Here is a 16987-nt window from a genome sequence, read left to right as displayed (position 1 = left end):
GTGAAGGGGTTTGGGTGGGGAGGAGGAACCCAATAAATGGTTTTAAGCAGGAGAGTGATATAATTTGATTTACATCTAGAAAAATCACCTGGCTGCTTTGTGGGAGAAGAGTCTATAGCAAAGCTGTTGAGGAATCAGGGGCAGGACGTTTGAAGGGTGGCCTCAGTGGGGTTGGTGAGAAATCTAATTCTCGATATATTTTGAAGGTAGAGTGGAAAGGATTTGCTGATAATTTAGATGTGTGTGAGAGAGAAAGTGGAGAATGAATACTGCTTCCATGTGTTTGGTCTGAGCAACTGGAAAAATGGAGTCTATTTACTCAGGAAGACTATAAGAGACTGGAAGATCAGGAAAAGGGAGGAATCAGAAGTATTGTTGAACAAGCTATGTTTTCAGTTGCTACTAGACCTTGAAATTAAGATGTAAATAGGCAGTTGTTTATGTAAACCTAGAGTGTAGGGGAGATATTGGGGTTGGTGATACAAATTTTGGAGTATAATTGTATAGATCAATTATTCTCAACCTTGGATGCGTTGATTTATTTTGGGAGTGGGACTCAAGCATTTTTTAATTTGATTAGTGGTTAGGTTAAACATTTTTAAGAAAGCTTTTATTGAGGTATCGCTGACATACAGTATACTGCACACAAAGTGTACAATTTGAAAAGTTTTGACATATGAATACACCTGAAACCATCACCACAATTAAGGTAGTGAACATATCCATCATCACCAGAAATTTCTTTGTACTCCTTTTCAATTCTTCCCTCCAGTGCCTACCTCTCTCCCATCCCCAGTTGCTAGGCAACTACTGATCTGCTTTCTCTATAGATTAGTTTGCATTTTCTAGAATTTTATAAATGGAATCATATAGTATATAGTCTTCTGTGGTTTCTTTAAGCATTATTGTTTTAATATTCATCTGTGTTGCATGTGTCAGTAATTCATTCCTTTCTGTAGCTGAGCAGTGTTCCATGTTATGAGCATAGGATGATGTCTTTATTCATCTCTTGGTGGACATTTGGTTTGTTTTTAGTTTTTGGCTATTACAAATAAGGCTGCTATGAACATTCATGTAGAAGTCTTTTTATGGATATGTATTTCCTTCTCTGGGTAAATATCTTGGAGTGGAATCGATCACATTTTTTTTCATGTTACAATGTGAGGGGTTTTGTCTGTGTGTGCACGTGTGTGTGTGTGTGTGTGTGTCCATGAGGAAAACTCTTATGCCCAGAAAAGATTATTCAGGGACTACTTTCATTATTAAAATTAATGTTCAATTTAGTAGTTTCATTTTAAAAATCTAGTTTTTTCTTAAGTGTTCATTTTTACAAATCTTACTCTATTTACAAAATTTAACATTTTTTCTCCTAGGCATAGTTATTTCTATTTTCATTATTTTTAGTCTTTTAAAGATTTATTTATTTACTTTAGAGAGAAAGTGTGTGCAAAGGCAGGGAGGGGGGGGAGGAAGAGGGAGAGAGAGAATCTCTAGCAGATTCCCTGCTGAGTGTGGAGCCTGATGTGGGGCTTGGTCTTACTATCCTGAGATCATGACCTGAGCTGCAATCAAGAGTCAGACGCTTAACTGACTGAGCCACCCAGGCACCCCTATAGGCAGAGTTATTTTTAAGAAGTATTGGTGGTTCTTACGCCAGTTAGAATGGCAAAGATAGACAAGGCAAGAAACAACAATTGTTGGAGAGGATGTGGAGAAAGGGGATCTCCTACATTGTTGGTGGGAATGCAAGTTGGTACAGCCACTCTGGAAAACAGTGTGGAGGTCCCTTAAAAAGTTAAAAATTGAACTACCCTATGACCCAGCCATTGCACTACTGGGTGTTTACCCCAAAGATACAGACGTAGTAAAGAGAAGGGCCATATGCACCCCAATGTTCATAGCTGCATTGTCCACAATAGCCAAATCATGGAAGGAGCCGAGATGCCCTTCAACAGATGACTGGATTAAGAAGCTGTGGTCCATATATACAATGGAATATTACTCAGCTATCAGAAAGAACGAATTCTCAACATTTGCTGCAACATGGACGGCACTGGAGGAGATAATGCTAAGTGAAATAAGTCAAGCAGAGAAAGACTATCATATGATTTCTCTCATCTATGGAACATAAGAACTAGGATGATCGGTAGGGGGAAGAAAGGGATAAAGAAAAGGGGGGTAATCAGAAGGGGGAATGAAACATGAGAGACTATGGTCTATGAGAAACAAACCGAAGACTTCAGAGGGGAGGGGGTGGGGGAATGGGATTGACTGGTGATGGGTAGTAAGGTGGGCACGTATTGCATGGTGCACTGGGTGTTACACGCAACTAATGAAGCATCAAACTTTACATCGGAATCTGGGGATGTACTGTATGGTGATTAACATAACATAATAAAATTAAAAAAAAAAAAAGAAGTATTGGTGGTTAATTCTAATGTTTAGCCTGGACTGAGAACTGTTGTACAGATGGTATTTAAAGCAAGGACTGAGTGAGATCATCTTGAATAGCATTTCTCAGGTTTTGTGTGCATAGAAAATACCCGTAGTTCTTAGGCTAGGTCTGAGAATCTGCATTTGTACTAGCCTCCCTGGTGCTGATGCCTCAGTTTGGTTAGTGGACCACCCTTTGTCTAGCACTGTCCTAGAGGGTTAGTGTAGATAAAAGAGATGTGTGAAGAGTGAGACCTAATGCACTCTGAAGTTTAGAAATTGTGGATGAAGGAAAAGAACCAATAATTGAGACTGGGGAAGAATAGCTGGTGAGGCAGGAGAAAAATTGTGTGGTGTTCTAGAGGCTTGTTTTGCCCCAAGTGAAGGTTTTGCCCAAAGTGAAGGAGTGGTAAACTAACTTGAATGCTGCTTGTAAAGGATGCAAAAGATTAGAGCTGTAGTTGACCAGTGCAAATGGTAAAGTGATTGTTGGTGACCTTGAAAGTGATAGTGTTAGTAGAATGGTAGGGACAAGAGCCTGATAGAGATGAGCCTGTGAAAGAATGGAGGAAAGAGTTGTGGAAAGTAAGTACAGGTAAATCATTTGATGCTTGTAGTAGAAAAGAGAACAGAGAAATGGGGCAGTGGCTAGAAAGGGATGTGGACTTAGGGAATAATTTTTTCTTTTCCCTTTTTAAGGTAAGAGCAATTATGTGTTTGTATGTGGACAGGAATTACCTATTTACAGAAGGAAGTATCGCTGAAGCAGGAGGGAAAGGAGGTCAGTAGCAGGAGTAGTGTCCTGGAGAAGGGCAAATAGAGACATGGCCATAATTGGGAATATGAATAGGGAAGTTAGAGGATATGGGCAAAGATGGAAGCTTGTGGAAATTTTCATCAAACAGCTTCTATGTTCTCTGTGAAATAAGAAGCAAGGTCACCCCATGATAAAATAGCGCACAGTAAAAGTAAGTTAGTGTTCTATCCCCAGTGCTTGGAACAGTGACTTGAACACTGAGTGTTTAATAAATATTTGTTAAATGAATGTAAGGAAGAGTAATCTTGGATTGGAGGGGAGAAGACAAGAAGTCAATCAAGTAGATAATGTAGAAGGGTGCTGTTGGGTTGGGCGAGAGTGGTAGTCATGGGAATGATAAGGGGGAATCATTCCAATAATGTGAAAGAAAAATTGAAAGGACTTGATATTTGTTTGGCTAAGGGGAAGTAAAAGTTGAGGAGGATCTGTTTGTAGCTCTGGAGAGTGTCCTTAGTCTTTCAGATTAAGTGAGCTGATATTGTTTAATGATTTGAGGGGTTTGTCAGAGATTTAATTGCTGAACACTCTAACCTAGTTTTTCTAAAGCTGATGTGTAGTCATCTATTTTGTCTGTGCTTACCAAGGACTTTCTTAGGAGCTGCCAAAGAATCAAGTCTCCCCTGCTGCCACTTCCCAGGAGTTCAGGGAAAAATGTGTTCTAGGCTTTTGCAGAAGTGTTTGATGTTGAAAATTAGACCTCAGAGTAAAAAGTCTTTAAAATACTCAGATTCTTGAAATGATAAAGGGTATTGTTCCTTGCTTTCTGTAAGCACAGTTAGGCAAGTGACAAGAAGAAAGAATACATTGAACCTGAGATGTAAATTTAATTGGTATAGTGTAAATACTTAGACCAGTGGTTTTGAATTGTATTTCTCACAGCCATACCTCATGGATAATTGGGAGATTCAAGGATGAGCCCTGAGCAGATGGTGGTTCAGGAGTCTCCATATCAACTTCATATAGAAGTTAGGTTTTTTTAGTTTAACATATTGAGATTCCTTGTAAAATTTTGTTAGCATGATGATTCTGCTGCAAAAACAATAACAAAAAATTTGAATATCATTACTATAAGTAATATTTGAATTTTGTTGGTAAGTCAGATAGTGCCAGTATGAGCAGAGTAGATTATTTTTTGGAGGTAGAGAAAATTGTTTTGTAAGAACTCTTTTATCTTTCTATTTAGTAATAAATTTTTATAGAAGGCAGACATGTACATTAAACCCTTCATTGCATTTTCATGAAAAAGAAGTAAATGGCTCAAAAGAAGATGATATCAGCAATTTTTTCAAGAAAATGAATTCTTGAAAGTTGGCACCTAGTCAAATCAATCACACAATTAATAGTTGTATTTATGCATCATATCTGTTATTTAATGACCATTAATATCAAGAGATGTTCACTGAGCATCTATACACGTAAGATCTATTAGGTGCTGGGGATACAAAAATAAGTGAGATATGGATCTCTTCTCATGTAGGGATTAGAGTACAGTCAGTGGGGAGGTAGAATACAACTATGTAAGGATAACAGCATTACAGAGGAATGTAGAAGACCATGTTTCTTCAGAGGTGCTGCAGGGGCTCCACAAATATTTGATGCATATTTCTTTTAAAAATATTTTAATCATTAAAATCCAAAATAACATGCTATGTAAATATGTTCTATGTACCAAATAGAACATGCACAGAAGGAAGACCACTAATTAATGTATTTTGCAGATTAGCTCATTCTTTCTTTTTTAAATTTCAAAATAAAGTAGCAAATCCTTTATTTATATTTCTTGAACACTGTGAAAAAAGAGAGCCCTAGGAACATTTTTTTAGTCATCATTTTCCGTTTTACCCCTGTCCTCACATAATAGTTTTGCTCCCAAGCTACAAGTTCTTGAAACCTCTCTCCTCAGTGTCTTACTTATTTCCTTCTCACTCTTTATCACAAAATCTCAGAAACTGATTTGTTAAAAAAAAAAAAAAAAAGAAAAGAAAAAGAATATCTCCCCCCGCCTGGGGGGGGAAGAGGCATTGAACCTGCNNAAAAAAAAAAAAAAAAAAGAAAAGAAAAAGAAATCTACCTCAGCCTGGGAGGGGAAGAGTCATTGAACCTGCAGAATGCTCCCCAGACTGTAGGGCTGGTGGAGAAATCCAGGGAATTCACACTGAGTAATTTACATGCCTTCTTGCTTGTTAACCCTTTGTAGATGGCATGGTGCTAGAGCTCTCTGATGTGTCCTCAAATGATAATTTCCTAGATGAGTTTTTTGCAAATTCAAGAAACATTACATGAGCATTATATTTTTAAGGACAAAAAGGAAATGTGGTTTCTCACATGAGTAGTCGTTCAACAGAAGGGATTTTATCATGCAATATTTTGCAACAATGAACCTGAACCATCTTGTTTTGCCATAGAACATGTGATGTAAAAAAAAAAACAAAACCATGTGATGTTATTCTTTCATCTTTTATGACATTTGGCGTCGAAATTTATGTGCTGTGATTCGTAAGTCGACGGATGCAGAAGGATAGGTATGTATACCTAATCTAAAAATGAAAATGGTAATTTTGGAGGATGGAAAATGGTAGTCCTCTCTTCAAAAAACTATGAGCCATCAAGGTTTTTGAAGTAAAATGTTTTGATAATGCCAGTGCAAGAAGAAATGGAAATGAAGATAAGCCAAAATCTACTAGAGGTGTGTTTGAAATCATGAAATCAGTATTTCAGGGTAGATGTGTTCCTAAGATTAGGCCTAATAGCTGATGAGGAGATAGTAAAAAAAACTTTGTCTATTTCAGGTCTTATATACCTTCAAAACCAAATTATTACAGAGTAAAAGTTTGGGTTAAGTATGTTTTAAATGCTTAGTAAAAATGTTAATGTTCTTTGAAATTTATTTATTTCTTTCTTCTGTAAATTATTCATAAAATGACTTAAAGTATTTTTTAAAAGGGCCTGTGGTGATGGCTCTTTTTCCTGGTGTACTGACAGTTTAAACATGAATTAAAAGTTTTTTCTACCTTGTCTATAATAAGTTCTTATTCTGTTTTCTCTAATACAGTACTTGGGTTTTTTTTCTTCTTAGTGTTTTTGACAAAACTTACTTTTTTAGTTTACTTTTGCATGGTTTTTATCTCATTTGATAAGCAAATTCTGTGAGGTCACAGACTATGTTTGTCTTATCCATGATAAATCTCCAGCATCTTACCTATACTGACTCATGTAAGTGTGCAGTAAATTTGTTAAACAAAACAAGGTTGCCGCTTATAAAAATCTACCTTGGTTAGATTTTTGGGTTTTTGTTAGCAGTGTATTAAAAGACTCATAACAGGGGCGCCTGGGTGGCTCAGTCATTAAGAGTCTGCCTTTGGCTCAGGGCATGATCCCGGCGTTCTGGGATCGAGCCCCACATCGGGCTCCTCCGCTGGGAGCCTGCTTCTTGCTCTCCCACTCCCCCTGCTCGTGTTCCTCTCTCGGTGGCTGTCTCTCTCTGTCAAATAAATAAATAAAACTCTTTAAAAAAAAAAAAAAAGACTCATAACAAGTTTAGGTTTAGTTCAGTTATTTTTACTCATGAGATTTATTGTATTGCTTCACTTTACCATATATTTTAGTGTTATGAAGAGGATTATTTCTTTCTGAGCTATGAGTAATGCTGCCTCTTTTAGAAAAGAACCAATAAATATTTATATCTTACTTGTTTGTTTTGCTTGTCCAGCTTGACAAAGGTAAATTGTGATGAGGTTGATCAAGCTTGAGACATTTTTCTTAAAATATTTAGCTTATAGAATTTCTGTTGTGGGGTGGTGGGGATAGAAGGCAGACATGTAGTTAGAAATGGCATATACCACGTCAACGTGTACCACCAGTCTTCTACCCGCATGGAAAGTTAAGCAGCTCCTAAAAATATTTTGTTCTGATGAATAGTAGATAGCCATTACGTTTTTGTTGAAATTTCACTTTTTTCTTATGTTACAGTAAATCAGCAGACCTTCAAAATTTTACACAGTATATCTGGGCTGTTTATGAAGGATACATACAGACATATGAAGATCCCCCAAGTTTTGAATACCATATTTCACAAGTAATAGCTTAGTCATGACATATGTAAATAGGAAGAGGACAATAGAATGCAGTTGGGATATGGTAATTTACTAACTAGATGACCTTTTGTCCTCCATATTACAGAACCTTTGGCATTACAGGTGTATTGTCAAAACCATAAATAAGAAATCACCAAACATAAAAGGCATATCTTAAAAATGACACCCTGCCCCTTATTAACAGCCTCCCACCTCTAAAATTTCCTACTATCCTCCAGATTTTTCTCATTAAGGAGAAGAGGGATCATAGTTAATCTTCTTAAGATCCCTAGAGATTTGAGGGCTTTCTTTTCAGTTGGTCATGGTACTGAGTCACTTTATGATATGTTAAAAAGGTAAACTATGTTTCCCCTACATCAGTGAAGCATCTTTAAAGCACATTCAGCCTCTAGAGAGCAGCAGAGACCTTCATTTCAGTAATTAGTCTCTCTCTATATATACACACGTGTATATACACACATACACACACTTCTGTATTTATATTTTGTGCTGCTTTTTTTCCCCAAAGTTGAATCGGATCAAATAATCCTAGAGCAGTGGAGCACAATCATAATCTTTAAGTGAAAATCAACCGTCATTAAAATGAGAATAAAGGAATGGAATAAAAAGATATCACTGCTCAAGAACAGAAATAAATAATATTTTTCTTAAGGGAAAAGAGAACCACTACAAAAGATTTGTTGGTGACTGAAAAATAACAAAATCAGTAACTACACTAGGTTACACTAATAATACATGGTTGCTTATTAGACCACTTGTCTTATATTTACACTTGCTCAAAGGACAGCTTTGCTTATATTTTATTAAATCTATAAATCCAGCATAATTAACACCAAGTGTATCAGTCCCTCTGATTTCAAGTAGACCTGTTCTTGGCTTTCCTTTAACTTCCTTAGTCCATTTGAGCTGCTGTAACAAAAATACCATAAATGGGGTGGCTTATGAATAATAAACATTTATTTCTCACAGTTCTGGAGGCTGCAAGTCTGAGATCCTGGCACTGGCAGATTAGCTGTCTGATAAGGACCCACTTCCACACTGACAGCTATTTTCTCACATGGCAGAAGGGTCAAGGGATCTCTCTGGAGTACTACTCATGATGGCCATACCCACATAACCTAATCACCTCTCAAAGGCCCCACCTCCTAATACTATCACCTTGGAGGGGTAGGATTTCAACAAATGAATTTTGCAGGGAACACAAACATTCAGTTCACAGCACTGTCCTAAATCCCCCCATTTCTTTCAGTTTTATTCCCATTTGGGGGAGAGTTCTTTATCCCTCTTATTCAGGTACACATCTGATTATATCATCCTTCTGAAACGTCCTCACATTCAGTGCTTCAATGCCATTCTCCTGACTAGAATAGACTCTTACTACTATTACTTCATTTCCAGTTCGATGTGGTAGTCTTCTAGCTTGTCTTCAGAGTCCAGCCTCTCACCTGGCCAGTTGAACTAATCTTTCTGTGTTGGTTTTAGCTTGGATGGTGTGCATTTATTGGATAGATTGTTCTTACCACTGAGAGAATAACACTTAGAAGAATTTTAGATTCATAACTCATTTAAAAATAAATTATAAATATATTTTACTCAACCTCATGGTTTTATGAAGCAAATCATGCTCTAATATTTTCAGATTGATGGGCCATACAAAAAGGGAAAATGATTCTAGGAAGGTTCTAGAGAGATAACGTTTGTTAAATATGAAAAAGACTTGGTAACAGTTGTAGGAGACCTGAAGTTGGGGAATTAGGATTCTATTTCTCACATATAAACGGAAGTGGGATGTTGAGGAACAGTGTTACATAGTGCCCACTTGGAGACAAGTGCTGGAGGGGTGAGGGAGTGATTGGTCATATTATAAAAATATTCTGTACCTAACCACAGCACAAAGGGTTACATTCCTGACAATCTTGATCAGAAAACCCATGATTGAGCTAGATGTTACAGGAAAAACAGCATTAGGTCATTAATGAATACAGGTCATTAATGGATACAGAAATGGAGGTCATTAATGAATACAGAAAAACCTTGAAAAGCATGCAATTTTACTTGAAGGCAGAACTAAATAAAGGTAATATAAATCAATCATATATCTTAAGTTAGTAATAATGACTACTCAGTAACTAACGTCGATTTATTGATTGCTAGAAAGAAACATCAGGATTTCTTCTCTAGGTTCAAAAGCATGTAAATTTATCTTAATGTTTGTAATTTTATTTTAATTCAATTTAATCATTAATTGTTAATTTATTTTGCATTAAATTTTAGGATGGAGGGAGTGACACAGTACAAAATGTAATAAAGGAAGTTGTCAAACCTTCATTTGTTATGGAAGGAAGACATTCAGAGATCCATATTACCTTGGGAGACCAAATGATGACTACACCTCAATTGCATTTTATATCTTGGAGTGACTCTCAATTTTAGGTGACTCACTGTTCACTAGGCACTAGTTTAAACAACTCTTCTCAACCCTGCCACACCTTTGAGCTTTCTTTTCTCTTTCCATTTTCCAGCATAATTGAAAGATAAATTCTTGTTGCTCTTACTTTTTTACTACTTGTTTACTTTTGTGTAGTGAGTGGTTGATCCTGGCCAATGACTAATCTTAGAGACACTGCTCCTTAGAAAACATCTTTCTTCCTTGTTAAACCTGATTTTATTATTCTACAACAAATACTGAGTAGCTAGTATTTTTTCAGTTACTATGCTAAGCGCTAGTTATACAGTGGTACATAAAGCTGATGCCATCCCTTTTCCTTTTGGAGTTTTATATTCTAGAAGAGGAAACAGACAATAAAATTAAAATTGCAACTTCTCCATTACTCCCTATGTTCCTTATTTTTTTTCCATAGCATTTATCAACATTAAAACCCTGTATTCATTTTTTGTTTGATTGCACCCACATAATGTTGGCTCCATGAGGGCAAGGATTTCTCTGTTTTTCTAGAGGAATATTCATTGGTTAAGAAGTGAGAAAGGTGTAAATAATTAGTTACCTTGTCCCTTTGATTCTGTTTCTTCATCCTGTCCTAACTAACCCCCTTGCTGCTTCCTTAGTTCAAGCCCTTTTTATTTCTGCCTAATCTATTAAAGTAGCTTTCCTAACAGTTTCTCTGCCACTGTAGTACCTTTCCCCTTCAGACTGCTGCCAGTAATCTTTGTAAAATTCAACTCTGAATTTCTTCTGTGATCTCCCATCCTTTAAGGGTAAGTCAGATTCCTTAGCTTTTCATAATCGGATTTCTTCCCATCTGTTTAGCCTTGTTTTTTTTATTTTTTAAATTTTTTTATTTCCTTGCCACTTCCTGCTCTCCATCTCAAACCCTGTATGTCACTAGTACCAATATTTGCACTTCAAGCTTCTTTGTGAAGTGCAGGCTAGATCAGAGGTATCAGCTAACTCAGAAACCAGTTAGAAATGCAAATTATTCAGGGCCTACTGAATTGGAGACCATGGGAGTAGGCTAAGCAAGCGATAAACAGACCTTCCAGGTGATCCTGATGTACCTTAAATTCAGGAACCATTGCTTTAATCCATTAAAAAAAATTATCTCCTTACCAAGCTCAGCCATTAACTATGTTTTCAATATCACTTTCATTTGTGTAACTCTTACTCCACATCATTAACCCTGATATCAGTGTCAACCCTACTTCTTAAATTGTGTTGAACATCTTTCTTGGGTATCTGTTCTATACTTCAGACTCCGTAGGCTCTAAACAAAATGCATTATTCATCTACTGAAACCTGTTTTATTTCCTGTGTTTCCTATTTACTCCTTCAAAAGATTCCTCTTTATCAGTTTTGAATGGTAGATAGTGCATCAGTTTCTCATTGGTTTCTGTTTTGTCTTGTTCTAGAGAACAACAAAAAGATTCTTTAATAATTCTGACCAAAATAGCGTCAGGATTTTCCAAGCAATATAATTACTATGTTTTGTAGACCGTCTGTTAAAATGTATGTTTATCTTTCTCTCCCTTAATTTTTCACTCCTTCCCCTTCTCCTCCACGGTCTCCTTTCTGTCTCTGAGTATAAGAACTTGGGGATTGTTTACTTTTAATCTTGACCTCAGTTGCCCAAGTTCTACCATAAAGCTTGACCCTGGGGTCAGTAGAGTCATAACTTGTACTGGCACCAGAGGGGGAAGCCAAGCAACATTTCAGATATCATGGTGCGATTTCTGCAATAGGTTCTCAGTATTTTTTTAAATGAATAAGTGAGTGAGTAGGGAAGTCTCAAAGACTGGGAAAATTGCCAAGGTCAAAAAAGCATGGTGAGATTGTGACTAGAGATATAAGGAACCTCAAGGATTTTTGCAATAAAGTGAGAAATTTTGATATTCAAATATTTATTAAATGAATAAATGAAAGATTTTAGAGGAAAGAACCAATAGCCGTTGTCACAGATGGTTAGATATTTCCTTCTATGAGAGAGAAGGGATAAATTTAAACATTATTCCAGTATAAATTTTCAAGTTTAATTTTTAGGACTCATGTTTATTTATATGTGTGCTTCCCTGTGATCATTCAGTTTGATATACTTTTTTAATAATTTTCATGTTGATTCATGTAATGGTTATATTCTAATGGTTGGCCATATATTTTGGGCTATAACTTTTACTGTTATTATAGTTCTGCTTTTGTTGGATAGGAAAGACAATAATTTGTGTGTGTGCGTGTGTGTGTATAAAATCTGTTAAACTGCACCTTAAATTATCTCACATGAGGAATTTTTATACTTGAAAATCATGTCATATACCTATTCTTATAATTTGAGCTATTCTTATAAGGAATATATATTCTTAAGTTATAATAAAAAAAAAAAACCTTTCTTTTTAACATGCACACAGGAAACCTCGACCTGTCTCCCAGTTGGTTGCCCAGCAGGTTACTCAGCAGTTTGTGCCCCCTACACAGTCAAAGAAAGAGAAAAAAGATAAAGTAGAAAAAGAAAAAAGTGAAAAGGAAACAACTAGCAAAAAGAACAGTCATAAGAAAACCAGGTAAATTTGAAGAGTGTTTTATGGCACTTGTGAAATAATAAAATGAACCATTTAATATTCTCTTTTAACATTATATGAGATACAAAGTGGAAATAAAAGATTTCATATCCTTTATTATAAAATATCATGAAAGTGTTTTTCTGAGTTTGAGAGATATATTAGAAATTAAACACAGGCCACCAATATAAGCTTAAATGTAAGGATGCTTTCTTTTCTTTCCTTCTTTCTTTTTTTCTTTCTTTCTCTCTTTGCTTACTAGATACAGAGACATTTGTGTTTGAGCTGATTCTTTTTTGGTCATAAGGCCAGGAGTGATATTCACAATACTGAACAGATATTTATATGGGCTTTAACCCATTAATATCTTCATGGGTACAGGCAGAACAGATAATCATGATGCCCTTATCAGGGCACATCTCTGGAGTAACAGCCTTGCATATAACTCAGCCTTAACGATTATCAACTTATTCTGTGATCCAACTATGTCATTGCCTTTCTAAAACATTTATTTTAGTAAAATTGATAAACTATCTGCAAAATTATGATAAAGCTACAAAAGCACAATTAAGAGACCATTGCTTCTAGAGTATAGTTTGTCATGTTGAAGATTCATCAGTGATTGGTTCAATTAATGTTAATGATTTGAAACATTTAATTATATTTTTGTGGCTAGTTACACATGAATCTAGAGCTTTAAATATAGATGTATTCGTTTTGTTATTTTTACCTAATTTATTGATTATACGTTCAGAAAGTTGGTAGAGAGAAAAGCTAGTCTAAAATTTTATCATCTTTTGTATTTAGGCCAAGATTGAAAAATGTGGATCGGAGTAGCGCTCAGCATTTGGAAGTTACCGTTGGAGATCTGACAGTCATTATTACAGACTTTAAGGAGAAAACGAAGTCACCGCCTGCATCTAGTGCTGCTTCTGCAGATCAACACAGTCAGAGTGGCTCTAGCTCTGATAACACAGAGAGGGGAATGTCCAGGTCATCTTCACCTAGAGGAGAAGCCTCATCATTGAATGGAGAATCTCATTAAAGTTTATTTTCTCCAATTTCTTAGTCACTTCTGTCATAACATGCAAATACACAGATTATGCCAAGAAGTACCACATTTTCATGACAGACATTCATGCACAATCCGTAATTTGCATTTTACACAAAATAGAAATTTGTTAGAATTTGTTAGACTTTATTGCAGTCTATGCCTACCAAACATTTTCAGACTTGACATTTTGGTCTCCACAGTTCAAGGTGCCATGAAAATGTGGTTGAATTATTCATTATGCAGTGTTATTGGTAAGTCTATTTTCACTTTTAGTTTAGTGAATTCTAACACATAATTCTTGAATTCTCTACTATTGGCATGTAACGAATTTAAATTTTTATAACATAGTGCAAGCTGCCTAAATATGTATTATTTGAGAATTGTGAAACAAATAGTTATATGTATACAAGTCAAAGATCAACTTAATCAACTATTGCTGCAACAGGATTTTCTTAATGGTTATCCTCTTAAATACACCTGCTGGTACTTGGTGTGGTTAAATAGGAAAAATTGTTATTAAATAAAGAATTTGTATGAACCGTTGCCAATGTTTTTGACACATTTTACTAAATTATTGTTCCTGAATTATGTTTCTGGTTTTATCTTTGTTTTTGTTTTTGTTTATCTTTTAAAACATTCATTATTGTAATGTTTACTAGCAGAGTAGTAAACAATAAAACATTGATTATTTAGCTTTATAATTCAGGTTTAGTGCTCTTGTCATTGAACACTGGTATTTTTCTGTATAATATAAAAACATTGAAGTTCAAGTAATTATAAGCATTTGGCAAAAAAAGAAAAGAAACCTGACGTATTTTAAAGGCTGCAATTTTGGAAAAGCTTTAACTTAATAATAGTTTATCATTGTTGTCTTGCCCCAAACTTGTGCAGGGTCATAGAAATATGAATCTAATTAATAAAGAAATGGGAACTGTTGCACAGAACTGGGAAATAACTAATCTTAAATCAGTTTAATTGGCCTCTTATAATGATTCTTATAAAAGTTATAGTGCCCTATTTTCAGACACAAACTGCCAGTTTATGCATTTATCAATATCCTGAAATTAAAAAAGTATTTACAGCCCCACTTACTATTATGTAAAATTACCAATAAAATATTTTTGTGACTACAGATTTTGCATTTTTGTTCACAACTAATAATGTGTTTCATGTTGTATTTAAAAATCCAACCTAGAAACCACACAGTACTTCTTAAATTTTTCTAGGGTCTCCTGCTGCTTTTAGCCATTTGCTTAATATATACCCACTTCTAGGAGACATCTGAAATAGAAATTAAAAACATAACCTGGATACAGAACATCACTTAAAAACACTATGATCGCATTTGAAGAAGAGAAAAAACAAAACTGTAGACCCTGACAGTTGTGATATTTGGTGGTTTCTCGTGGTAATGTAATTTTCTGTTTAATTGCAGTACTTTTTCCAGGCACAATGGGACTGTCTTTTTTGTAAGATGCTAGTTGTGAAATACAGTTAATTGCATACAGTAAAAGTCTGTGATTAAAACATTTATATACCTCATTCTTTAGTGTTGTTAAATGAAAAATTAAAGTTTGTTTTTAAGATACTTTCAATGGAACCCCAACTAACTGGTTATGTTCTTTTAAAACATGAAAAATTTTTGCCATGTTTTATTGTTTTTCACGTTTCAAATGTTTTAAATTTTAGACATAGTAAAAATTACAAGTAATGTAATAGGGAAAATCTTCTAATTTTTAAGTCAAAACTGTGCTTTGGAGGTACTAGGTCTTCTGATGATGAACAAATTCTTTCAGGATGTATTTTAAATGGACTGTGGGAGTGAAAAATCTGACAGAGACGGGATTTTACCTGAATGGAACATAGTCATCTTTTTATACGGGGGGTGGGCAGATAGAATAGTGTGGAAATTTAGAGTGCCAACTGGTGTCTGATGCTTTGAATCCCTGTTATAGAACCTAGGTGAGCTTGAGTAAATTACTCAAGGTCATGTCCCATCTATTAAAGAGGGATAATGGTAATCAAATCTAGCTGATCAGGTTGTTGGGAGGATTAAATGTCAATCCACATAAAATTCTTAATAGTTTCATGGCGCACAACACTGGCTGCTCAGTAAATGAGCCTTTACTATCTTTATAGGTAAAATCCCATTATGAAAATATTCTTTGTAACAAAAATCATTTCCACACCCTCTTGGATGACCAAAAGGAATTGTGTTCTGTAGGTTACACTGAATTTTCTACATCAGATGTTTGCTCTGATCCCAGACCAGCCTACTTCCTGTAATTAAAGAACCTGATGGTATGCACTATGAGACAGGACAAATGAACTGAGTCGGCTGGTTTGAAATTTTGTTTTCCTGTCATTCATCACAATTCACTTGCTTTCATTTCACCCTACCTCAAATATACTTCCAAACCAGGAAACAGGCCCAAATTGCATAAATACACTTAATGTTAAAATATGCAAATAGATTCAGAGCCTGGGCTTAGGGTACATTTGTAGCTCTGTTTCATCAATTTACACTGTGGTTTTAGCAGTGGGTTCTTTTAACTAAATTTCATACAAAACGAATTTGAATGTTTTTCAGAGTTTATTACCTTATTTTGATACAATTAAGAGCAAAGATATAATTTGAGGCATACCAGAATATTCTTAAAACTTTTTGTATTACACAGTAGAAATAGTTAACTTAAAGGTTTTATTTTTGTTAAATGCTTTCCTAAAATTATAGTGCTAGTAGACAAAGTGAAAACATTAAGAAAGGAAGAGACTCTCAGCTTTTTTCTAAGTTGATAGCACATTTATTACCTTTCTTTTAGACAAAAATCCTTATTGCCTAAAAAGAATGTAGTTTCTGCATGTTTATGCATTAATGCTAAATGGTCTAGAAGTTTTAGTTTCCACTGAGGCCGTTATTTTACTTATTTTCTTGATCTGCACTTTACCGCTTTCTGGAATCTTTAAAGACCTGATAGAGGAACTGGACCATTGATAGGAATTTCTATACTATGAACATTAATTGAAAACAGAAAAGGGAGTGTATGAGGAAAAGGAAAATCATAAAATAGTATTTTGATTTATTGGCACTGCCCTCTCCGTCACCCTTCAACCACAGGCACCTTCAGTTGCCTGGAATAATGAACGTAGAAAAATTGAAGTGCAGAAAAGTCAGTGATCAGAATCAAGAGACACTGAAGGTTACCGAATACAGGATGTGACTAATCATTTTGTGAAAGCAGAAGGAAAAGAAAGCTCTCACTGGCTATTGAGGGTGATAGAAAATAAGCCCCAGTAATATCAAAGGCAAGGAGGGATAAGAATGGGGGAAAAAATGAGGGAAGGGATAGGAGAAAAAGCAAAGATAGCAGAAATTGGGAAATGGGGTATGGGAACACAATCTTGGTCATCATAGAGAAGAATCACTAGGAAGGCAGAGAAATTATAGTATGTCTGGCTCTGAGAAAGTTTAAAAAACTTGCTATAATACATCCTCCTAATGAATCAATCATTAAAATTTTAGCTATGGTTGCTAGGGCAGCAATATGTGTAATAACTTCAGAACAATTTTCTTCACAACCA

At 35.2% G+C, this 16987-nt stretch overlaps 1 protein-coding gene across 11 annotated transcripts in view; it reads left to right on the top strand.

The window, feature by feature from the left end:
* The window catches only part of YAF2 (YY1 associated factor 2), a 74460-nt gene extending 59513 nt beyond the window's left edge, over nucleotides 1-14947 (top strand). For 3 of the 11 annotated variants that reach the window (XR_004621176.1, XR_004621175.1, XR_004621173.1), the window contains 2 exons: nucleotides 9619-9777; nucleotides 12202-12338. Coding sequence is in view for 5 of the 11 variants with exons in the window: in XM_034644911.1 (XP_034500802.1) it covers nucleotides 5752-5772; nucleotides 12202-12354; nucleotides 13159-13396 (412 nt within the window). In the remaining 6 variants the exon portion in view is untranslated. Of the gene's footprint in view, nucleotides 1-5751; nucleotides 5773-9618; nucleotides 9778-12201; nucleotides 12355-13158 lie in introns of those variants that run through there. The other 8 variants (XM_034644912.1, XM_034644910.1, XM_034644913.1 and 5 more) reach the window with 5 other exon arrangements.
* The last annotated feature ends 2040 nt before the right edge of the window (nucleotides 14948-16987 follow it).

The sequence above is a fragment of the Ailuropoda melanoleuca genome, chromosome 16 (assembly GCF_002007445.2).
Source record: "Ailuropoda melanoleuca isolate Jingjing chromosome 16, ASM200744v2, whole genome shotgun sequence".
NCBI classification, from domain to species: domain Eukaryota; kingdom Metazoa; phylum Chordata; class Mammalia; order Carnivora; family Ursidae; genus Ailuropoda; species Ailuropoda melanoleuca.
The sequence above is the reverse complement of the archived record's forward strand: the minus strand, read 5'-3'. Positions and strand labels throughout refer to the sequence as shown.